This window comes from Colletotrichum costaricense (assembly GCF_030867565.1).
Source record: "Colletotrichum costaricense strain IMI 309622 chromosome Unknown Scaffold_13.1, whole genome shotgun sequence".
NCBI classification, from domain to species: Eukaryota; Fungi; Ascomycota; class Sordariomycetes; order Glomerellales; family Glomerellaceae; genus Colletotrichum; species Colletotrichum costaricense.
In genome coordinates, this window is record NW_026848242.1 from 833,752 (window position 1) to 856,834 (window position 23,083).

The window sequence follows — 23,083 nt, forward strand, 5'->3', positions numbered from 1 at the left end:
TCCCAACCTCTCTCGAAGCTGCAGGCCTGCACCTCATCCCGTCTCCATCCACTCAGAGCGGCCGCCACCCATTCTTCCCTGCTGCCGCCCAACCGCTCTCCGCCTCTCTGTATCCGTACGGAGCATTTGCACCAGGTTTCTGCTTTTCGCGTACCGTCCCGCCAGGTGGCTCTTACCGCCTCTGCTGGCTGGTCAGGTATTCGTTGCGTATCCATCTGTACCGTGCGTACCTTGGCTGAGGCTGGGACGTACAGCTTGAGATGTACAATGGGATACCTCTCATCCTCCCGCCGTCCGTCTTCCTCTCGGGAACTAGGCGGCGCAAGCTGGGCTAAGCAGGCTATCATCGCTTGGCCAGCAAGAGGCTAGACTTGGGCCACACCATAGGTAGACGCAACACAACCCACCCCGATGCCCCCCCTCCTCGTGCACTAAGGGGATCCAGTGGCATATTGGCCAGGTTGCCAGGGTTTGGGTAGAGCGCGAGGGAAAATCCGCACGGGACTGTCAGTCAGCAACGTGGTGCCAGCAAGCCCTGTGGTTTCCTTGCCTGGTCGGTCCCGAGCAGGTTCGACTGAACAGAAGGAGGAGGAGAGTAAGGCCTCCCATCCTACGTACCTCATCATCTCACGGGGGGTGGAAGAGCAAGATGGAAGGGCAGAGAGGGCAAGCGATTGAGGCAGAGGATGTGTGTGTGGGTGTCGTGTGAGTAAGGTACATAGTGTAGGTAGTCTACGGAGTATAGGCTTTGGTTATTCGAATTGCCTACATGAGGCGGCCTTACCTCACATTCAGGCTGCTGCTACCAACAACAGTGAAATAAGGCAAGGAAAGGTACAAGGGCAGTACTCCATACCAAGTACACCTCGCGCCTCAACGGCTCAGAACCGCAGTTAAAAAGTGAGGTCGAGGGGTATTGGTGACCAGTCATAGGCGGGCCTCACTGACCACACTGACCACACTGGTCACTGGACGCAGAGCCTAGTGGTTGACTGGTCCACGTCGGTGACTTCACTTACCGCTGCCCGCTAGGTCCCGGTTTTTCCTACCAGAAGCCCCCACCCCCAAGAGAAGAGCCAGACTCTGGCCTCTTCCTTTTCTGCGCCCACCACCCACTCCCTGCCCGCTTTTGCCTTCCCGTTCTTCCTCTTTTTCTTCCCGCCATCTCGACAATCCCATTTCTTACTCTCTTCCCCTCCTCTTTCTCTTTTTTCCTCTCCTGCTCTTTCTCTCTCACCTTCACGTTGCCTCGCCTCGCTCGACCCTCTCTCTCTCGACCGGTTACCCTTCTCCCTCCTCCTACTCAGACCACCCCCGCTTTCAACCGTCAACATGTCGAGATCCTCCCGTGGCCCCCCTCCGGCTTCGTCTGCCCCTCAAAGCGGCCGCTCCAACGAGTACTTCGTTCCGAGAGATGGAATTGATCGCGAGGTCATCACCGCCGATATTTGCCGCTACCTCGGCAACGACGCCCTCGTCCGCCCGGGTCACTACGAGAACCCCCAGACCGGACAAGTCTCACAGGGTTACTACATCACCGCCTACCGAAACCTAACAACAGTGAGTGGCTTTGCTCCACTGTCGTCGCCTTTCGCTCGACCAGTATACTGATGCAACGCCTCCGTAGGCCATGATCGACGACTTGAAGGCCGATTCTGCGCGATGGGAGGCAGAGAGGCGGCAGCAGGCCGCCCGGAATAGTTCAGGAGGTACATTTGCCTCAAGAGACGCGACGGCTCTTTTGTCGAGACGTTCTAACTCCCCTACAGCAGGGTACCGCCAGTCGGAGACTCACTCCGCACGCCAACACTATGGTCCCACGGATTCCACTGGCTACCCGGACGTAGGACGTGATTCCTATGAAAGCACCCCTAGATATCCAGGATCTCAAGCCCCAGGTTACTCGGGGAACTCTGCCCAGGGCTACTCTGGATCTACCCCTTCCTATCAACAGCAGCCTTCTTCTTCTTACTCAAGTGGTGGGTATCCCTACTCTGGACAGCCAGACCCAAGAGCCGACCCCAGGTACGCTGGACAGAGCCAAATGGGACAAGGATACGGTGAACCCCCGTACATTGCTACGGCCGCGAACATGGCGGCGCAAAGAAACTACCCCGCCGACCCCTACGCAGGACAGCCCTCTCGGACTCCTACTTCGATGGCGCCTCCGCCAGGAGGGCCGGCTTACTCTTCCGGATCACAGGTTCCGGCAGGATATCCCACAGGTTACTACCCGCCTTCGACGTCAGCCTCGTACGGTTCCACGCCGGTGGCTTCTGATCCGATGTACGGACGCGGTGCGTATACAGCTTTGTACCCCAACCCAACTTCTTCGACCGAATCTAATTATGTAGCGTCCCCAGCAGGTGGTGTTGCTCACCCGTCTCTCTCTGGCCAAGGAGGATCACAGTATGATAAGCCCCCTGCACCCCGTGGTTCTGCTCCTCCATCGAGTTCCAAAGCTCAGACGACAAGTAGTGGATCATCGCACTCTCGCCGCAGCGAAAGGGATTCCGACAGGCATCACCAATCCGACCGCCATCGCCCCCCGCGTCGCTGATACGTTACCTTCACTGGAATTTACTGTAGCCACTCCGACTGCACAGGACGCCCGTCCTGTGAGTCGCTGTCATGAACTTGATCCTAATGATCTCGGGTCTTGGACCCGTTTCCCGGTGTCGGCTTCCTTATCATTTGTTTTTCCTGGATAGACCCTTTTCCTGGATTCGAGGTGTGGAAATCACCTCGTGAGTTGCAAGTATGCATCTCGCTCTCTCCGTTGTCTGGCTTTGCTGGCGTTTTGGCTCTGCGCGGCCTCGGAGTTTCCCTGGCTCTACATATCTTCCTGGACCGTTACGTCTCGAGTTCTACTACATCCTGCCCGGATCTCACCTGGACTTGACCTGGATTTCACCAAGAATGGATTGTGCCGCGCATACCCCTGGACGTTTTACGACTGCATATATGGATGGGCTTACGATTTTTGCTATTCGATCAACCTTTTCTTTTCCGCAAGTATGACTTGCTACTACGTGTTTATGGCCCGGAACCCAGGAACGGAAAAGGACGTACTTTCTTGAACCGAGTCGACTTTGACGACTTTTTACACGGACCACTTTGCTGTCTGGAGCCGTCCTGGCGGTGGATGTAATGTCATTTTACTCTCTTCTCCTGGTCTGGGTTTCATTCTTCCTACTTGGACTTTTGGAGTTCGGGGTCATCATGGTGTTTCGTTATAGAATGGGTGGCGACGGCATCTGGACAGCAAGGTGAGTTAACGGAGTGCCAATTTTTTTTGACCAACTTCGAAAGGATACTCTGCCAACTTCCCCCATGAGGATCTGAGACACTCATGATTGAGAACTCTCATTTACCTAACGTCACAGTCATCCAACCGGACTCGTTGCACCGCAAACTACTCTCCACTGGAAAAACAAAACTGGCCATTTGCAAACCCGGATCTGCTCTTAAGCACTCGCACCGCACCATGGACTTCATTCCATATTTTGGAGATTCCGGATCAAAGCTTCATGGACCAGCCTGTGGAAGTACCACCCATTGGACAGTGGCCGTGGACAAGAAAGGCCTTGACCCCCACAACCGAGACTCCCAAACCCTTTTGGATCTCGAGTTAGCTCACTGAGCTCAATCAAGAAATTTACTGGGAGGAGATACATCTCCAATGTGGGTGAGTTATACATGGCCTGGCCTGCCAGCCATTTCGATACAATGGCCAAGACATTCCATCAATCATGAGTGGCCTTTGCCGGTCAAACACACCTTGGCACCTGACAACATCCGTTGCTTTTTGGATGCATGTTGCGATCATCAATGCAGCCTGCCATGGGACACGAGTCTGGCGGTTCATGGTACCCACTACCCACTGTGACCTGAAGATGAGGCATGGTTGAGGTTCACTAGCGCCAGGCTAGGCACATGGTACAAACGACTCAACCCTACCTTTCTGGACTACTTTCCCTGGACTGCGGCTGCCCAGTCTTGCGGAACATTTCCTGGATCACGTGGAGCCTTCCTGGCAGCTCTTCCGGAACAGCTCGTTAGTCACCGCTATTTCTATTCGTTCTGTGTTTCTATTCGCATCGTGGAACCATATCTATCCAAGCCGGGACATCGAATGTGGGAACTAACACGCTCGTCGCAGGCTTCACAGGGAACAAGCGCACAATGTTGTAGCCAGGATGGATAGTAGTGGCTCAATAGAGCGGACTTGATGTATTGCATATATCGGCGATTGTTTACGTTTGGACCCAGATTTTTTTTGGAAAGTTTTGGAGTTGTGGTAACATCTACCGGATTTATATTATGCGATTTTTGTTGTTGTATTTGGCGTTTGGGCATATGGTAACCAGCGGTTATCGGCTATTGAATGATGACTAAGTTTCTGTAATGAATTGAACGTTTCTGGATTGTATCAATGATCACTTATTCCAGCTTGGGCATTTCCTCGTCATTCGTCATCTCGAAGACGCGTCTTGATACTCGGCAGGTCGCATCTGGACAGTCTTGCCCAGCATCACCCTGGTCATGTGAGGTGTCACCCTGTCCACCTACCGTCCCTCGGGTACGAAAGGTTCATCGCCACTGCTGGCGAGTTGTGCACCGCTCGTGTCGACTGCGTGGTATGAAGCTTAAGTTTGTCAGGCAACCAACCCATCCTGTTGGGACAGATTTGATCTTTCACCATCGGGGAAAAAAGGATTGGGCGGGGGGGCAGGGCAGGGCAGTCAGGAACTATTCATATGCTTCCTCAACTTCCTTCGTCTCTCGCCACCTAGCAACGAAAGACAACGAACAGTCCGAAAGGGAAAAGGTTCAATTTGGTGCTCAGCATCCTCTCTCCCCATGGTGTCGAACATGGCCTCACTCTGCCTTTCGTCCACCTAGCACCTACAAGATATTCGTATGCTCCACGCCCCTAAGTCAAACCTCCGTCTCCAGAGAAGTGGTCAGCTACATGATATCAGATATCCGCCATATGTAGACAAAACAAGAGCAACAGCACCCTCATATGACATACAAATCTCTTCCCAAATGCCCACAGGAAACCCCAAAGTAACACACCCCAATGCTCATCTCAAGATCTCTCTTCGCAAGTCACCTACCACGCCAACTTCCATCTACTGACTCGAATCCCTCTACCTGGATTGCACCCCCCCCCCCCCCCACCATCCCCAATCCCAATTTCATCAACAGGGTCGGTCCCCCCATCCCCCAACACCACTTCCCCAGAGGTCTGAACTTGACCTGATTCATTGCCCTGCTAAGACTGATCGGATCACCAAGGTTGCTGTGTCTTTTTGCCACGGCCCTTATGGGCATGGGATGAAATGCCTCGCTGGGGTAGGGATGATGGCTTGGGCAGTTGAGTTCCTGGGATTTACAAGGGAGAGGAGAACATTCACATCCTCGAGATGGGCGAGGTTTGATCTTGAGCTGGGAAGTCTTGACGATGTATGCCAAGAGAGGGAACCTAGTGGTTTGCCGATGCTGTGGGTGCGGATATGAATGAGGCAAGAAAACGTACAGATGGGTTTTTGGGACAACGGCGGACCAGAAGGAGGAAGGTTAGCGGGCTTAAACCTGCCATCCTGATATACGTCTCGAGATGGAGAGCCAGTTTCTCACTCACTGATGCTTCAAGTCTGGTCACGTCAAGGCTCAGGTATGCGAAATAGAGTATCTGGCACCTGAGGTATTCGGCTCGTAATAGGAACATAAGGTAGGCGCAAAGATTGCTCTGGGGAAGTTGTTGGGCTTCCTGCTGCTGCTGAGGATAGTATGCTCTCGGATCTGGCATGATCGAGAAGGGGGGACCATCGGTTATAACTTTCGAGGGTATCGATTGATGCTTAACGAAGATGGGATGGATGAAGAAGGATGCTCTGGCATCGTACGTAGGAGTCTTTGTGTTGGAAGTTTGAAAGCTGCTGCGATGAACCTTGTTATTGGAGGCTTGAAGGAAAGGGGTTCAATGGGGATTTCCTTCGAATTTGTGACTCTACAAATCGACACCAGATCTTGCGGGCAACAGCTTAGGAACTACCGACATGGGGAACTGTCGCTCCGTGAATGACTTATTATCGTCTTGCCCAAGGTCTAGAGCAGTATAAGAGTACCAGAGACCAGGACAGGGGTGAACAAAAGGGTTTGTATCCCAGATACAAGGCTTTATTAACGAAAAAGCCGAGTAGCTGTCAGGCCATCAGAATGGAGAGTATTATTGCTGAAGTGCATGAGGGATGTAATAGACCTTTGATGTTGAGAGTTGATAGAGACAGACTAGCACCCCCAGACTCCGGCGTTTTTGCGGGGCGTATGCCAAAAAAGACGGGATCGTGACCTTTATTTCTAACTGCTACAACTTAGACGCGGTTGACGCGGATAAACCACACGACATTCTCCATTAGTTCTCGCACGCGCAGTGTGTAGGGGCAACGAGACAAAGGCCTTGAAAAAATCAAATTGAGTAGATAGGGGCTCTCTGAATACGGAAGTGACTCGAGCGATCATGAGAAAACGGGCAAGGTGAAGTGTCCCGTAGGTTTTTTCTATATGTGGAGCTTTGCCCGGCGATTGCGCTCCGGCGAAGTGGGAACTCGGTCCACACCGAGGACGGGGTGACCAAGCCAGTCCATACGGGGATCGAAATGGAGGGGTCAAGAACGGCCCCTGAAAATTTTCTCTATTAATCGGGTTTGAAAATTTGGAGATAAATGCTTATCATACATCATATTTAAGGAGGGTTGTATCGGAAACTTGGAAATACGATGTAGTAGGAGCGCTCTACACTACCTTATCCGCGATCTTAACGGTAAAGGTACCTTTAGTAGAAACTTGAAGTCGGGTTGGCAGGAACGATGAGGTGGATGGGATGGAGGGGGAGGGGGAAGGGACGAAGAGGGGTCTGGAAGGCGCCGACCTACCCTTTGGGTTAACAGGCACAACAGGCACGGTGGGACGGGCGGTGAAGGAGAAAAAACAGAAGGTGCAGGGGGGTAACTCTGGGAGTAGTGGGGACCCCGATAATGGCCGGGGCCGAGATGAGCCAATCAAAACGTAGTGTTGACGCCTCGGGCTGCCCTGATGCCATACCGCTTTCAGGGCGGGTGGAGGCGGTGGACGGCGCACTTTTGCGTTTGCTTGCATTTTGGCCTTTGCTGCCTTTTCTGCCGACAGAAAAAAAAAAACATTGTTCGCCCGTCTGCTCCGTAAGGCAGCTTAGGTAATGGGGTAGTTTGAGGGGCATAATATACGGAATGCACTCCTAGACTGCTACTTCCATTTCTCTGCTCTCGTGGGGACCACATAGTAAGATGTTTTGCCTCTACTTGGCAGATCCAGTTGCAACAGTCAAGAAGGAAGCAAACATTCTGCAGATGGGACTCCAAGGTACGAATCCTTACACAATTAATTAAAGCCCAGCACGAATAAGGTGGGTGGGAAGGAGGGAAGTGCAATGTAGCATCAACCAATTCTATGGATTTCGTGTTAGCAGCCAGTCCCCTGTTTGCTTGGACTTGTAAAGGACGATATTCCCACACAGACACACACCTTTTCCTGCCGCTCCCTATCTCCCTGAGACGCGGTTGCATCCCATGGATCTTACTCGAAAGCGGAAGTGGACAGCCAAAACAAGCAACAGCACGTACGCAGTATCGTGACACGGCGTTTCTTCGTCTTGGGATGATGGGCCATACTCTCACCCACCCAAGCGCCTCTCGTCGTGATAAGAGCATGAGCAGATGCCATTCCCTTCAATTGTCGGTTCATGTGTAGACGGTAGCGTTGTAACACAATGCGAAGTGCCCCTCTGCGTCAACTATAGAGAAAGGAGTAGCGCATTGCGCACTCAGAGGCCTGAGGTTGGAATCCTGAATCCGTCGCAACCATTAGAATAGAGGTTTACGGTCCACCGCAATCCAGGCTAGCCGGGACTGTCTGTCACTGCCGTCTGACATCCGCCATCAACAAGGCGAAAGAAAATAAAGGTTCAGTATTGCTTTTTTGGGACGTAGCCCAGAAAGATGGACAGCATCAGGCAGGAAACCTGGCAATGTCAAACAAAACTCTTCACGTCTCGCTCTCACTCTTCTTTTCTCGTAAACAGGCATCAACATAACTTCCTCATGACAAAGTTGGAGACACTTTCCGTATGCAGTACAGGAGGCATTGTCCATTGTTGTGATCTTTCAGAGCTGGAGGAACTCGCCGGCAGCCAATCATCTCGACCGTTTACATCGCCGTGGACTTGTACCTTCGAAGCTGCGCCGTCTCATCAGACACGTACATCAGACACACACACACGCACACGCACACAGACATTTATTCCTTCCCAAGACAGAAGACAGGCAGACGAACAGACAGAAAGCCAAAAAAAAAGTCAGAGGCAGACAACCAGCTGCAAACTCACCCGAGTCCTCTTCCCCTGCCCGTCTTACGTTAGTTCAATAAGGTAGCCCGCCGCTGCCCAGAACTTAGGAGCCATCCGACGCCTTGTGCACCAAAAACAACCCGCTACACGTCAGGCCTGAACAGGTAAGCACAGTCAATGCCTTAGCAGTACCTGATGGAACCTGCTTGGAAGCACCCAGCAGTACCTCGCCATGCCCCGGAATCCCGTTGCGACACGAGGTACCCCGCCTAGCCTACCCGGTGTACCTCTTGACTTTGGTTCCTGTCCCCTTCCTTTTCCCTTTTCCTACTAGACCCTTCACTTACCCCCCCCCCCCTACCACACACATCTCAGCCAACTTTCCTTACCGTCCTTTCAGTCATTCAGCACTCACCTCAGACCGTCGACCCTTGCGTTTTTGACTTCCCCGTGGTTTCTCCTTGACCTGACTTGGCCTTTATTCGCACGCAGCAACAGCAAGGCCAGCCCAGCCCAGCCCAGCGAGCGCACACGCAGTCCGAAATACGCACCTCAGTACCTACGCAGCCTGGTACATACCTTGACGCAGCGACGCCCACACCCGCACACACGCACGCACACATCCACTCCCAGTACCTTACGCCCACACACGCCGTACCGCCGTCGCCGTGGCATGCCCCGCCATTTCGAGGCAACACAGTCGACCCGCCCAAAATTTTGTCTTCACCACCCGCACCGCTTTCCTTCCTCTCAATTCCTATCCCGCCTTCGCCTCGACATCACCCCGTCAATTCACCCAAGATGGACACCACGGCGATTCGAGGCCTGCTCGCGGCCAGTTTGGACCCCGATGCCGACACGAGACGGCGGGCTGAGATTCAGCTGAAGCAGGTATGAGCACGAGAACTTCTCTCTTTTTGCCTTTCCCACCCGTCCTCCTTTCCCGCTCTCGCTTCCTGCTGGCCCCTTCTCGTGTCCTGAGAGATCCCGCCCCCTCCCCCACGAATGGCCCCTCCATGACTGCGCCAGCGACGATCCGCACTACATCACACCGCACGCACATATACAGACGTATACAACATGGACGAGATGCATACCTACCGCCAACACGTCTTCGCACCCTCACGGGCCTGCTGCCCGCTCCAGCTGCCCGGCATCGGGTCCGGTCCCACGGGGCATAGTCGCGGAGTCACCCTTGATGTTGGATTTGCCGGCTGACATATTTTCTCCTGCCACTTAGATCGAAGAGCACCCGGGGTTTATGGACGTTCTCCTCGAGGTCCTTCAGAACGAGCAAGACAACAGTGTGCGACTATCAAGTACGTGGACGGCTCCTTCCGAACCTCGTTGCCCCCCTACTCTGCCTTGCTCTCGTATGGCTTCACCTAGCCAAGCACACATACTAAACGGTTCCTCCTCTTAGCCGTTATCTATATCAAGAACCGCGTAAATCGCGGATGGGAAAAGTCGGACCACAACCCGAATGACACACAAATCGCCGAAGATGAGAAGGCGCGCTTCCGCGACCGTCTGTTGCCCATCATGGCCGCCTCTCAGGGGCTGGTCCGGCAACAGTTGATCCCCGTCCTCCAGCGTATTCTGCATTTCGATTTCCCCGAGAAGTGGCCCAACTTCATGGACTACACTATGCAGCTCCTGAACACGAACGATGCCGCCTCCGTTTTGGCTGGTCTTCAATGTCTTCTCGCCATCTGCCGCGCCTACCGATTCAAGTCTTCGGACGGCGATAACAGAGTCCATTTCGACAAGATTATCGAGGCCAGCTTCCCCAGACTCTTGGCCATCTGCAACGAGCTCATCGCGCAAGAGAGCGATGAAGCTGGCGAGATGCTTCACTTGGCCCTCAAGGCTTACAAGCACGCAACCTGGGTATTTACAAAATCCTCCTCTTGTTGTGCATGGCTTTGTAACGTTTTGGCTGACACCGTCCTAGCTCGAACTCTCTGCTTTCCTTCGCGCCCAGCAAACCAACTTTGGCTGGTGCACTGTTTTCCTCCAGACCGTTTCAAAGGCTATTCCTGCCAGCGCCATGGCCGACGATTCATACGAGCGTGAAAAACACCACTGGTGGAAGGCTAAGAAGTGGGCGTACTTCAACTTGAACAGACTGTTCATCAGGTAAACATCGGCCTACGGTCCTTTTAGCATTTCGAGGGCTGGCTAACGCTGCAATAGACACGGCAACCCCCAATCCGTCACCAACACGAAGGACGAGGACGCTGTTCGTTTTGCCAAGGAGTTCTCCGCCACGATTGCGCCCGAGATTCTTAAGCACTACTTGGCCGAGATCGAGAAATGGGTTGCAAAGACGGCTTGGCTCAGCAGACCCTGCCTGTCATACACTTTGGTTTTCCTCGACGAGTCGGTACGCCCCAAGGAGATGTGGAACCACCTGAAGCCTCACCTGCAGAACCTGGTGATGCACTTCGTGTTCCCCGTCCTTTGCCTGTCCGAGGAGGATATCGAGAAGTTCGAGGACGAGCCCGATGAATATCTTCACAGAAAGCTCAATTTCTACGAAGAGGCCTCGGCCCCCGATGTTGCGGCTACCAACTTCCTCGTCGGCCTGACGAAGAACCGAAGAAAGCAGACCTTTGAGATCCTCAAGTTTGTCAACGCCGTGGTCAACGAGTACGAGCAGGCGCCGGAGGACAAGAAGAACCACATCGCCAAGGAGGGTGCCCTGAGAATGATTGGCACGTTGGCGCCGGTCATCCTGGGCAAGAAGAGCCCCATCGCCGACCAAGTCGAGTACTTCCTCGTCCGCTACGTTTTCCCCGAATTCACGAGCCAACAGGGATACCTGCGCGCGCGGGCTTGCGACACGATCGAGAAGTTCGAGCAGCTCAACTTCCAAGACCAGAACAACCTCCTTACTATATACCGCCACATCCTCGACTGTATGGCAGACGTCGCGCTGCCCGTGCGTGTCACTGCCGCGCTTGCCCTGCAGCCTCTCATCAGACACGACATCATTCGTACCAGCATGCAGCAGAGCATCCCTACCATTATGCAGCAGCTGCTTAAGCTCGCCAACGAGGCCGATATCGATGCCCTTGCCAACGTCATGGAGGATTTCGTTGAGGTCTTTGCCACTGAGCTGACACCATTTGCCGTTGCCCTTAGCGAGCAGCTGAGAGATACCTACCTCCGCATCGTCCGTGAGGTTCTGGACAAGAACAAGGACAATGGTGAGGATGAGTTTGGCGACTACCTTGACGAGAAGAGCATCACTGCCCTCGGCGTTCTTCAGACCATTGGCACTCTCATTCTCACCCTCGAGAGCACTCCCGATGTTCTGCTCCACATCGAGGCCGTCCTCATGCCTGTCATCCAAGTTACTCTGGAGAACAAGCTGTACGACCTGTACAACGAAGTCTTTGAGATCATTGACAGCTGCACATTTGCTGCCAAGGGCATCTCCCCCACCATGTGGCAGGCCTTCGAGCTCATCCACGCCACTTTCAAGGCTGGCGCCGAGCTTTACCTGGAGGATATGCTGCCCGCCCTGGACAACTTTGTCCAGTACGGAGCTGGCCAGCTGGTGCAGAAGCCCGAGTACATTGAGGCTCTCTTCTCCATGATTTCCGATATGTTCAACGATAACAAGGTTGGAGGCGTCGACAGAATCTGTGCTTGCAAGTTGGCTGAGGCTATGATGCTGAACCTTCGCGGCAACATCGACAACTACGTTTTGCGTTTCATCGAGTTCGCCATGACTGTCCTCACTGCTCAGGATGTCAAGGTCAAGGCTTACAAGATCCACCTCATGGAGCTGGTCATCAACTCCATTCACTACAACCCTATCCTCACTCTCCACATCCTCGAGACCAAGGGCTGGACCAACCGATTCTTCAGCTTGTGGTTCGGCAGCATGTCCAACTTCACCCGGGTGCACGACAAGAAGCTGTGCATCGTCGCGATTGCGGCTCTGCTCAGCCTCAAGGCGGACCAGGTCCCTCAGAGCATTGCCGTTGGATGGCCTCGCTTGCTGCAGGGCGTCACCGAGCTGTTCAAGACGCTGCCTGCCGCTATGAAGAACCGCGAGGAGGCACTCCGTGACGACTACCACCTCGACGCCGGCACCTATGACTATGGCGAAGAGGATGAGTGGGCTGAGGACGAGGCTAACTGGAACGTCGAGGACGAGCCTGAGGAGGAGGAGACCAATGAAGGCCGCGATGAGAGCACCGCGTACCTTGAGTTCTTGAACGAGGAGGCTCAAAAGTTCAGCCGTGGCGTTGATGACATTGAGTCTGAGGACGACCTTGGAGAAGACAGCGTTTTGCTCGAGTCTCCCCTGGACAAGGTGGACCCCTACCAACTTTTCAGTGCGACTTTGATGAGTAAGTTCCAGGCTATGCCGTCTTGTATGAACAAACGCTAACCCCCGAGCAGAGATGGAGGAGGAGCAACCTCAATTCTACCAGTCCCTTGCGTCACATCTCACCGCCGAGGACCAAGCCGCCCTGCAGGGCGTCATGCAAAAGGCAACCGAGAATGCCCAGGCTGCCCAACTGGCTCTTGCTCAGCAACAAGGTGCCGCCCCTGTCAACGGTGGTGCTAGCTAAGAGCCCTACCGGAGATTTCATCGATGACCGAGCCGGGCCCCTCATCCCGCTGTGAGGATCGTGTCAAGAGTATAGTGACCTCTGAACGCCCCAGCTCAGAACTTATGAGGGAGACGCGAGATGATCCGAAGAGCCACTGCCGCAACGCAAAGTCGGTGGATAAGGCTCGAAGCTGCCAACTGTCGATGTGGACGAGCGGCTGCAGGAAAGACTGATGAGGCAAAGATTTACGATTACCCCATTCCTAAAAGATTACAAGAGGTCCAAAAGGAAGAAGATCTTCAAGAGCAATAGAGCGTGCAAACGATGGCCGGAGGCCAGCTGGATATGAGAGGGAGGTGTATGGAAAGACTGAGTGGTCCTCCGCCAAAAACAAGAAAACGCAGCTTCCCCTGTCGTCGGCAGTTGTGGAGGAGTGAGCAGCAGGCAGGGGAAAAGATGGGACTTGTTATTTCTGCTAGGATTTTCAAAGGGCGCCACAGAGGATGTTCCGATTGTCTTCGCCTTGGCCGTCTTTTTATTTCAAACCGGCGGCAGGCATAGCATCGTACGGGAGGCCCGCGTGTTGTGTGGATGTATAGCTCATGATGCCCCAAGTCGTAAGTAGTTAAAAATTCCCCCAAACCCAACAATTCAAAAATCATTTCAATATACACTTTGGTCCTCGGTTACGTTGTCCTAGGAGTGGAGGGATTGTAAAGGAATGTGGCTGTTCAGACGGACACGCTACGTCTCCAAGCTTGTCTTCCTTTTAGTATTGTTCTGTCGACCTCGGCGAATTCTTTCAAAGCATTTCACTTGTTGCAGGGAGGGAGGTGAGTGCAATGATTGGGGAAGAAGGTATTTGATTGTCTCAGAACTAAGCATGACCCATCTGTACGTGGCGGTTCCGGCGGCAATCCGAAGCGCTAGATCATACTAACTACGTTACTCAAAGATCCCTCATCTCATGCGGGGTTCGCGCGATCACTGCAATCAAATCTGCCATCAGCATCTCGATTATGAGCCTGACGCAGTAGGCAACCGGATGGGTGCAGGTGTAATGATAGGAATTTGGTGCAGACATGAGGATCATCATGACAACCTTTTCGAGAAAAGGAGAGAGAGAAAGTCAGCCCCATGGTACGTATGTTTACTTGGAGACCGCGTTTGTGTCGCAAACAACTTACATCCAAGGATATCGAAAGGCACACAGCCGCCACACCGCAATTGAACAAAAGCCGATATTTGACTAGGCCGCCGGCAATGAGCTCACGCTTGATGATTATGAGAAAAGTCGCATCGAGCACAACGTTGACTAGCAGATCGATGACTATGTCCAGCCGCGACAAGTATCTGTTGATCACTACCGCCAGCTGAGAGGGGTTTATTGTAAAGACGACCCACAGGGCAATGTATGCGAGGTTGAAGATGCCGATGAAGACAACCAGACCTATCTTCATGTACTTGACTCGTCGCTTGTTGTGCATGAGGAGACCGAGTCTGTTGGCGAGAATCTGGGGGGCCAGTTGGGTTTGGAGAACCCAGCTGATGGCGTCCGCAATCATGAAGCCGATGCTGAAAGTTGAGTACAGCATTTTAGCAAAACAGTTTAGGTGAAGAGTGAGTTGGGGACGTTTGGCCTTTTTGCTTACTTTATAGAGATGTCACCGCGGAAAAGTAACCAGACTATAATCGCCTGGGTGGCGTTGGCGAAGAGGAGAATCCATACCCTGGAGTTTGTGTCAATGTCCGTGAATTACCCCCTCCTGAACCGCGGTACTGGTTTGGACCATAGGTATATATGTGACTGACATCCAAGCGTAGATATTCTTCAACGAGTTTGTCCTCGAATAGATTAGGAAACTCTGCTGGACGGCTTTTGCAGAGGTGAGTGCCAGCAGACCTATGCAGACGCCAAAATAGAGGGCGGGAGTTTCCGTAGTGTCGAACGCCCAGGTCGACGCTCTTTTTCCAAGCATGATGGAAATTGAAGGAAAAAGAAAAAGAGGTTTCTGAGGTTACCAGGGGATGATCGATAGCCTTCTCCTTGACGACGAGAATTGCACAAGCGGCGGGCTTCCTCATGCTTGACCTTTTATTTCGTGGTGGCATCGTTGATGGTTTAGTAGCAGTGGCATCGCGATTTCGATCATGAAATTTCAAACTGCTAGGGCTTGGCGTCCACTGGTGTTGAAGGGCTACTTGCTTGCTTTTTTTTCCGAATTCCCCCTCCCTCTCACGATGCAAATCGCGGGTTCATCGAAAAACTCAAGCCATACCTACTCAGCTCTGCCGGGCCGAGATTTACATTGATAGATGGCTGACAGAGACACTTTGAAAGTACCAGTACGCTGTGAGAGTGCGCCACCTTTCTGACTATGATATCATGATCCTTTCTAGGGGTCACTGGGTTTGGGCTTCCCTAAATTCAAGCCAAGTATCGCGACACCTATATTTGAGCTCAAACTCAAAGTTGGGTGGCGACGGCAAATTTCGGAGTCGGTATATTCCTTCTTCAAGTGCGACAAGTGCCGTGAAATATCACCAAGATGCAGGACGCTTTGAGCCTCTAAGCTCGAGGAGGATCGGGGTGTTTTACACAGCCCATCGGCTACGCTACGACTAGCGGTGACAATCTCTGGGTAGTTCCGTTGATACCAGGGATCTGTCAGTTTTCAATGAATAGTATTGCTTTCCTTGAACTGCTAGTCTAATCGGTGAAATGCTAGCCGTAACCAGGCGGCTGGTTCAAGTATGAAGGGCGGCAGTAGCGGAAATCTGGAATCTGATAGATCGGATAGGATTACGAAATCTCTGGTGGGCGTGGTTGCATGTAATTACGAACGCGGTTAGGAATGGTTATAATTAGAGGGTCGAGGGTGTGGCAGGCGGGTGAAAGAACATGTGGTCCATGTCCACACTCGAGAACCTGAGCAATCACGGCACATCTGACTATCTGGTCTTTCCCCCCCCCCCCCCCCAGTAATTGGCTTTTGGTCGAAACTGCCCAGGAGCAACATGGGACGTCGGTTGTTGGTGAGCGGGAGTAAGTCAGACCAAGGGGAATCGGGGAGAATGATGGATATCACTTCTCCAGATGCAGCACTCTAGGAAGCAGACACCGGTGAGTCTTGTTTCTGTACTATGTGGATCCGTCGTTCAACCTTGCATTCTGTTCAATGTTAGCCATGGTGAAGGCGTATAGTCACTCTTCTAATACTTGTTTGCTGAGTGGAACAGATGTTGAATGAAGCCAAAGAGTCCTGCTTGCGTTAGTGAATACTTCATTTTTTCTTTGTTCAGAAATCGCAATTTTGACCATCGAGGCCTCTGATTGCTCAATTCTCATGAAGGTCAGTCCTTTTTCGAGTATTCACTCAACTCTCTCCTCGCTCGTTGATCTGGCAGTAGTATTGCTTTGTGGTTAAGTTCTCCATCGCACCTCTTCTCAACGCCACTGGTTACTCTCATTCTACCCATTACCTCTCGCAATGCGACAACCTAAAGGAAGTTGGTGATGAGGAGAGGAAATCTGTCAACTGCGAATTAGGCAGGTAGTTGACAATAGCTCCTTCCGAATACATCTGAAGGCTCGGGCAAAACGACATGTAGATACAACGTCGTTCTCACGAGCTCGCCAACTCTGACCCGCCCACACCAGAACATTCATTAGGTCGAGGGTTAGTATCTGGCCGTTCGCATTTATACCCTTTCTTGAAGCTCGAATATTTGCCCTCTACACCAGAAGCATAATTTCTGTCGAAGCACAAAAATTACGCCCTAGTTACTCGCGATTCACAACTTCCCTCGGCCATACTCGGCTTCTCTGACACCAAGACTCGAGTTACTGCAAATTACCAGCAGGTTGAAGCTTCTCCAGAAGCCTACCCAACTCCTTCCCGCTCCGCAAGAGGAAGCTCCCAATTGCTATGTTTCGAAATTGGTCTTACCCACAAGGCTTCAGAAGGCAGGATCGGCCAGGAACCGCTCCTTCTTCCACAGTCCCTAGTCGATTTCCTCCTGCCCCTTCCCAGACTTTGGGTTCTGCAAATGGCCCTTCTCCTAATCATCTTCCGCACTTCAATACGATTACATCAATGTCCGCAGGCATAACCTCACAGCAAAGCCAAGTCAAGCCTGTGACGCCTAGGACGCCAGAGACAACAATTACAGTACCTCCTCTGGGTGTACGACATTCGCCTTCCCCGCCTTCACCCTCCTTCGTCGAAGCTGATCGAATGCAGACGATTTCTCTATTGAAACCCACTGAAAGAGGAACACCGCAGATGACTGGCCCCTCTCGACTTACGTCTGTTGGCCAATTGACAGTCAAGCCAAACCAACCTTTACTCAAGAGTGTCAAAGACAACAACCTGCCGCAGGTGACTACAGCTTCAATGCAGCGCCTTATAGCAGAGAAGCTTTCTCAGAAGGAATTGGTGACTTCCTTGAAGCCCGACATCATGAAGGACAAGCCATACACTGGCCAATCGATCACTGGCTGGAGGAAGTGGGCTAAACGACACAAGAATCCCGCTTACAGCAGGTATCCGGCCTGTAACGAGGCCGTCAACACCCACATCTCCAAGGTACTCTGGGACTCGGAAAATAAGAAGCCAAAAGCACTCAGCGAGCAGAAAGTATACGGCGATTTCATGAAGGACTGGAAGGAAACCCAGTACTGGCAACGGCCGCCTTCGGCGCCAATGATGGAGTCGATCCGACTCATTAACAATGCCAGTCTGCCGCAGGACATCGTCACCAAACTCGAGATTTCTGGCTGGGATGCGACCAAATGCTGCGATCCGACGTTGCCACACTCCGAGAAGAAGTCTGCCAGAGTGCCGCCCAATCTGAAGGGTTCCTCCAAGGACCCGGAATCCGAGTCAGAAAATGACTCGGATGAGGTTGCTCTGGCACAAACCAAGCAGCAACAGAGGGGTTCTTCATTTGACATGGCCATCACCTTGATAGACGATCCCGAAGATGAGGATATTCAGTCCTCCGGCCAATCTCCCCGACAGGCTTCGTCTGCTGCAGAAGCTGTAATCACCAGTCCCAGGAAGGCTCTGCCGCCGCTAGCGTCTTTCCAGCCCCCAAAGCCGCCACGGGTCGTTACCAGTCAGAACGAGGAGTCAGAGGCTGCAGCGTCTGCCAGTCATCATTTCCAAGGCATACCCAGTGTCGGACCCGAGAAGGCATCGAGGATCGGTGGCGTCGCCAAGTCTGTCGAACAGCTGACGAAGAAGACGGAGTCGGCCAACTTGGTCCATCAAGACGTCAACTCCTTGTCCAACAGGTCCCCGAGCCCTTACTCGTCGCCCTCCTCCACTTCCAACAGCGGGAAGCTAATTTCCACAAAGGACCTTAGACGAGCTCTGCATAAGGTCAAGAAGCTAGGCGTTCTCTCGGGCAAACATTCTACTCAACTTGAAGACCAAGGCGGTCAACTCCTCGCCCAGACACAGAGACTAGATAACATTGAGCGTGCTGTTGGAGAGCAGGTTAGCAATTCCTACAACTTTGCCATGGAACTGGAGGCACACACAACTTTCCTCAAAAAACAAGATCTCGCACTGGCACAGCTCCGCAATGACAACCAGGCCCTACGGGCATGTCTCCAGGACGTGCTATTCCCCCTCGCCCAGGCCGTCAATGCCATGCACAAGTCGACAAAGAGGGATAAGAAAACACTCGAGGCAAACGCCAAGAGAGCCAAAAAGGAATTGGAGGAGTTTGAGGCTGCGGGCAGGAACGCCGAGGCCGTGAAGCGAGGTACCCAGAATCTTGGCCAGGTTTTGCGGGCACCCCAAGGCGATAGGATGGACATGAATTGATACCATCCTGGGCATGCTGGTAGGCGTATTTTGGTTTGAAGGGAGGACGTTTTTTACTGGGAGATGGTTTTTGCAGCATATGACGACTTTGGAGGGTGCCGACTCACATGAACATGAAGAGGCGAACTATATGCATCATCTCTTTGGGTCATCAACAGGATCTGACTGGAGACAGAGCATTTGGCTTCCATGGTAGAGGTAGGTCCATAGAACTAGATAGGCTGGTACGCACCTCTGCTTTCTCGGTAACTCAAAAACAGCGATGATTCACATGGCCTGGTTCTTCACTTGTCTGTTTCGCTGTGACAGCCAACCACTGAAGTGACTGATATCAGCGACGTATCCGAAGCCAACGAAAACGAGGTCCGAGGATCAATTACAGAAGTATCTGGTCTCAAGAGATGCCGATATGACAAGGACACAAGCAGGACTCGACAATATCAACAAGACAAAACCAATGAGCCTCGGAACCGATTTGGATTTGAGCTGAGTTGAGGGCAAAAGGTAAGAAGAACCAAACAGACCCCCTCTCTCGCCTCATGACGACGGCGATGAAAAACAAAATAAAACCCAGGACTCCATGAACAATGCAAGCCGGAGGAAATATCAAAAAAAAAAGGCCATGGACAATTTCGCGCGCGCGCGCGTGACTCTCCGCGCTCCCGCAGTGAGCAAGCAACGCTCGCTGCCACGAACGATCAACCCAACGAGACGGACACGCCTTCAAATGAACCCATCTGACGCATGCGATGATGATTCTGCGTCTAGTTCCAATTCGTCGGGGGAAAGAAAAGAAGATGTGCCAACGTTCTCCCATCCATGTTTCCTTCGACCGCCTTCCGACAACCTCAAGTTGGCTGGCGGTCCCCTTAATCCCCAAAAGCCCTCACGAACCCATTGGTCATCGCATCAACGTCCGTCCCAACTTGAATGGCAGGTCCAACATTGCAGCTTTCATCGCATAATTCCACCTTGGTATTTTCAAAACAACAATAAAACTTTCGTGACTCTGACATCGTTTCGTTTCATCTCTCTCCGATCCCTTTTTCGTGAACAGCTTTCTGGCTCACTAACAGCAAACCATCATGGAAAACAAAAATCGATCATCAAAAAAACGCATTTCATTATTTTGCCTTTTTTATCGTAGAGTTCAGTTTTCCTCGTCATCTTCCTCAATCGGCGCCGGTGTCCGTCGCTCTGTACGTCTCTTTGGTCGTCGATGGCGTGAACTGCTAATGTTACTCGCCGAATCGTCGGGGGCCAGCTCAAAGTCGTCGCCTCCCCATTCGCTGTCACTATTGGCGTCGTAGTCGCCTTGCGCCCAGCTGGGCCGTTCGTAACCTGATGACTGTGAGTTGCCGGAGCTCGGATTGGGCAGGACATCGATCCGCCGGCGGCTTTGAAGGCTGTGCATCAATCCTGCTCCACGGTTGCGCAACCCCGTGCGGACGACTTCGGCCCTTAGGTGAAGGGCTTCAAACGCATCCTCCAACGCCTCCATGCCCTGGTAGATTTCTCGCTCTACCTCTGCCAAGACGGCCATTTCCATCTCTTCGTCTCGTGATACTGCCTGCTTGTTGGCCGCCGCGGATGATGCATTGCTCACAAAGGACGCAGGAGTAGCGCCGCGAGAGTAGGCGGAGAATGGTGTAGTGTTGCGAGATGCTGAGAAGCCCGGCGTTCCTCGCACGCTAGGGCTCATGGTCCCTGGCCGAGAGGGGTAGTAACCGCTCGCAGGGGTGGCGCCACGGGACTCAGCTGTGGGAGTATCGTCGCCATCAGCTCCGGACCAGAGGAATCCGTCAAATCGTCCAGAAGTCAAGATCTCCCATTCTTGCGTGTTGATATCGGACATGGTGACAAGTAGATCGTGGGTGTGGGGGTTCTTGACGAGGTACATGGCAACCTCTGCGTCTCGGGGTACTTGTTGTAGTCGGTAAAGACGCTGTAGAGCCAAGCCGGCTCTGACAAGGAGATCCGGGCGGGCGCGGTGCAAGGGTGTAGGAGCCCTTGTTGCCGGCTTCGGGTGATTAGAGCCAGCCAGAATCGCATTAAAATACGGCTGATCTTCCGGGTCCATATTGGTGAGAATGGCAAACGTGAGTGTCTCATCGTCTACATCTTGTGGCGGCGGCGCAGTGGTCTCTCCGCAGGTGTTGAGCCACTTATCCACGGCTCCCCTGACTTTCTTAGACTGTCTGAGGTAGTGCTCGCGGAACTCCTCGGCAATATCAGGGTCTATCTTGACCGGCGAGTCGGGTCGCGGTGGCAGCTCAGCTGACACTTCGGCAGCATTGGATCCCAAGCTGGCCAGGTCAAACGGTGGCCATTGCGGAAGATCGATGCGACCGCTAACCCATTCGAGGACCTCTCCCCAGCCGAGGCCACGATGTTGAATATCGGGGCCTCTTTCACACACGACACAAGTGCATCCATGCTCAGGAAGCTCTCTGGAAAAGACGTTTTCGAGGCGGTCTAGAAGGCGACGAGCCACAGATCGGTGGCCAGTCGCAACTGCTACGGAGCCGTTGCGGTTGAGAACCGAGTTGTACTGATCCAAGAGGTTGAAAAAGGGTGCGAACAAAGTCTGCGGGCCAACTAGGGGTGGGTTAGATGGCCGGGCGCCATTCTGGCGAGGTAGAACAGAGAGGAATGTTTTCGGGATAGGCTGGATCAGACCGCCGTTCTGTAAAAGGTAGTCCACCCGCGGTGCTTCCTGTACATCCAGGGCTGGAGGTGGTGGCGGGGGAGGAGGAGGTCCCGTTGGAGGAGGCATATCAGTCATTGGAGTGGCCGATGGTGTGATGTCGTTTTCGGGGTAAACCTGTGGAGGGGGGCCCGGAGGCTTGTCGTTCATGGCGAAGGGCGGTGGGAATGGTGGTGCTTGCGTAGGGGTTCTAGGAGATGAATCCTGCAGGCTTTCGGGAGACGAGTCGCCATCGTGATACTCTGCACGCCGGCCTTTCTTGCTCGAGGAGCTTCGCTTTGAGGAAGATCTAGAAGTGCTCGGCTTGATATTCAAGCTTTCCTGGACGCCAGGTGGGAACGCCGGCGACTTGACGTACGTTGCCTGGCTGCTAGTCTTTGACTTGAAGCTCACCCGGGACTTATCGTCGGCTCTGGAGCCGGATCTCGAAAGACCACTGAGACGCGAGCTTGGCCTGTCTTCCCGGTCTCTCTTGGCAGTCTCGCCGCTAAGTCTCGAGCTCGAACGCTCCTCGCGCACCTTCTTTGACGATTCCTCGGGGGTGGCAGATCGTCTCTTGCCCGACAAGTCGGTCTCGGGCGGACTAGGCGGCCTCGACTCCTTCTTGGACGAACTTTTGCGCTGCTTGTCGGAATGATCGACGCTCTGGGATCGCTTGAGTTCGCTGTCGCCCAGATCGGTGGCTTCGGGGGTGAATGGATCGGCCCTTCTCGTAGCACCGACACCTGATCCTGAGACGTCCTCGCGACTATTACGGACGGCCTCCTTGCTGTGGGCCTTGCTGAAGGTCGGGTAGGGAAGCGAGATGCGGTCAGTCGACGCCGGACCAGTCAGCGAGGTCCGAGACATTTCGGGAACGAGGTCGGTCATGGAAGAGGAGCGGTCGTGTCCGCGGTCTCTCTCTCGGTCGCGGTCTCGTTCTTCGCGGGTGCGGTGGCGGCGGTGGGAGTGGGAATGGACGTCACTGCCGAGGCCGCTGCCGTCGGCGATTTTCGATTTGGAGGAGCGGGAGCTCACGCGGTGGGATCGGTGTTCCCTGTCTCCCTTTTCTCTGTCGGACCTGCTGCTGCGCTCTGATTTGCTTCGAGAAGCCTTCTTTTCGGCCTTTTCACTCTTCTCGGCCTCCTTGCGCGGGCGCATATCCCCAAAGTCGGGGAGGGAGATTACTCGGCCATCAGCGTCGACATCGACCTCGACGTCACGATCCTGGGAGGACATGGCGGAGCATGGGTGCGTAGCCCGAGAGAGCTAGCCGAATTGCTTGTGCTTTGCTGCGGAGGTTTCTTCGAGTCGTAGTAGCAGTAGAGAAAGGTTGACTGTGACGGTGACGGTGACGGTGACGGGGTCGAGTCGAAAAGCCGTCGGCGCAACGAGTAAGAGGCAAGAAAGTTGACCGACAGCGAAGCTTGCCAAAGAGGGCGGTGGTGGGTAGGAAGGTTTCTGGGAGCCCAAAAGGCAAAGCGGACCGTGGTTCGAGGTCCAGGGTGGGATGGTTCAGTGTGTTTGAGTTCCAAGATGTCGAGAAAGCTGGCGGGAAGAAGGAAAAGGGAACCGAAGCAGGCAGGACCTGGTC

The 23,083-nt window shown here is 53.3% G+C and overlaps 7 protein-coding genes across 7 annotated transcripts; 5 read left to right on the forward strand and 2 right to left on the reverse strand.

Moving 5' to 3' along the window:
• Nucleotides 1-68: 68 nt before the first annotated feature.
• On the forward strand, nucleotides 69-239 carry CCOS01_11719 (uncharacterized protein; the record flags this gene model as incomplete). The annotated part of the gene is made up of 1 exon (XM_060459870.1): nucleotides 69-239. A coding segment is annotated over one exon (171 nt), but the record flags the coding sequence as incomplete, so codon positions are not given.
• A 1,093-nt stretch (nucleotides 240-1,332) lies between these two features.
• CCOS01_11720 (transcription factor RfeG) lies at nucleotides 1,333-2,560 on the forward strand (the record flags this gene model as incomplete). Its single annotated transcript, XM_060459871.1, has 3 exons — nucleotides 1,333-1,560; nucleotides 1,628-1,709; nucleotides 1,770-2,560. The coding sequence occupies 3 exons, from the start codon at nucleotides 1,333-1,335 to the stop codon at nucleotides 2,558-2,560; spliced, it is 1,101 nt and encodes a 366-aa protein (XP_060309702.1).
• A 590-nt stretch (nucleotides 2,561-3,150) lies between these two features.
• On the forward strand, nucleotides 3,151-3,635 carry CCOS01_11721 (uncharacterized protein; the record flags this gene model as incomplete). The annotated part of the gene is made up of 2 exons (XM_060459872.1): nucleotides 3,151-3,269; nucleotides 3,473-3,635. 2 exons carry the CDS (start codon nucleotides 3,151-3,153, stop codon nucleotides 3,633-3,635), a joined length of 282 nt encoding a protein of 93 aa, XP_060309703.1.
• A 4,864-nt stretch (nucleotides 3,636-8,499) lies between these two features.
• CCOS01_11722 (importin-beta domain-containing protein) lies at nucleotides 8,500-12,984 on the forward strand (the record flags this gene model as incomplete). The annotated part of the gene is made up of 7 exons (XM_060459873.1): nucleotides 8,500-8,691; nucleotides 8,885-9,283; nucleotides 9,633-9,711; nucleotides 9,816-10,282; nucleotides 10,347-10,531; nucleotides 10,589-12,759; nucleotides 12,812-12,984. Coding segments are annotated over 7 exons (3,666 nt in total), but the record flags the coding sequence as incomplete, so codon positions are not given.
• A 931-nt stretch (nucleotides 12,985-13,915) lies between these two features.
• Nucleotides 13,916-14,945, reverse strand: CCOS01_11723 (uncharacterized protein; the record flags this gene model as incomplete). The annotated part of the gene is made up of 4 exons (XM_060459874.1): nucleotides 13,916-14,068; nucleotides 14,154-14,541; nucleotides 14,619-14,696; nucleotides 14,779-14,945. 4 exons carry the CDS (start codon nucleotides 14,943-14,945, stop codon nucleotides 13,916-13,918), a joined length of 786 nt encoding a protein of 261 aa, XP_060309705.1.
• A 2,118-nt stretch (nucleotides 14,946-17,063) lies between these two features.
• Nucleotides 17,064-18,803, forward strand: CCOS01_11724 (uncharacterized protein; the record flags this gene model as incomplete). Its single annotated transcript, XM_060459875.1, has 1 exon — nucleotides 17,064-18,803. One exon carries the CDS (start codon nucleotides 17,064-17,066, stop codon nucleotides 18,801-18,803), a length of 1,740 nt encoding a protein of 579 aa, XP_060309706.1.
• A 1,150-nt stretch (nucleotides 18,804-19,953) lies between these two features.
• CCOS01_11725 (uncharacterized protein) lies at nucleotides 19,954-22,728 on the reverse strand (the record flags this gene model as incomplete). The annotated part of the gene is made up of 1 exon (XM_060459876.1): nucleotides 19,954-22,728. One exon carries the CDS (start codon nucleotides 22,726-22,728, stop codon nucleotides 19,954-19,956), a length of 2,775 nt encoding a protein of 924 aa, XP_060309707.1.
• Nucleotides 22,729-23,083: the final 355 nt, after the last annotated feature.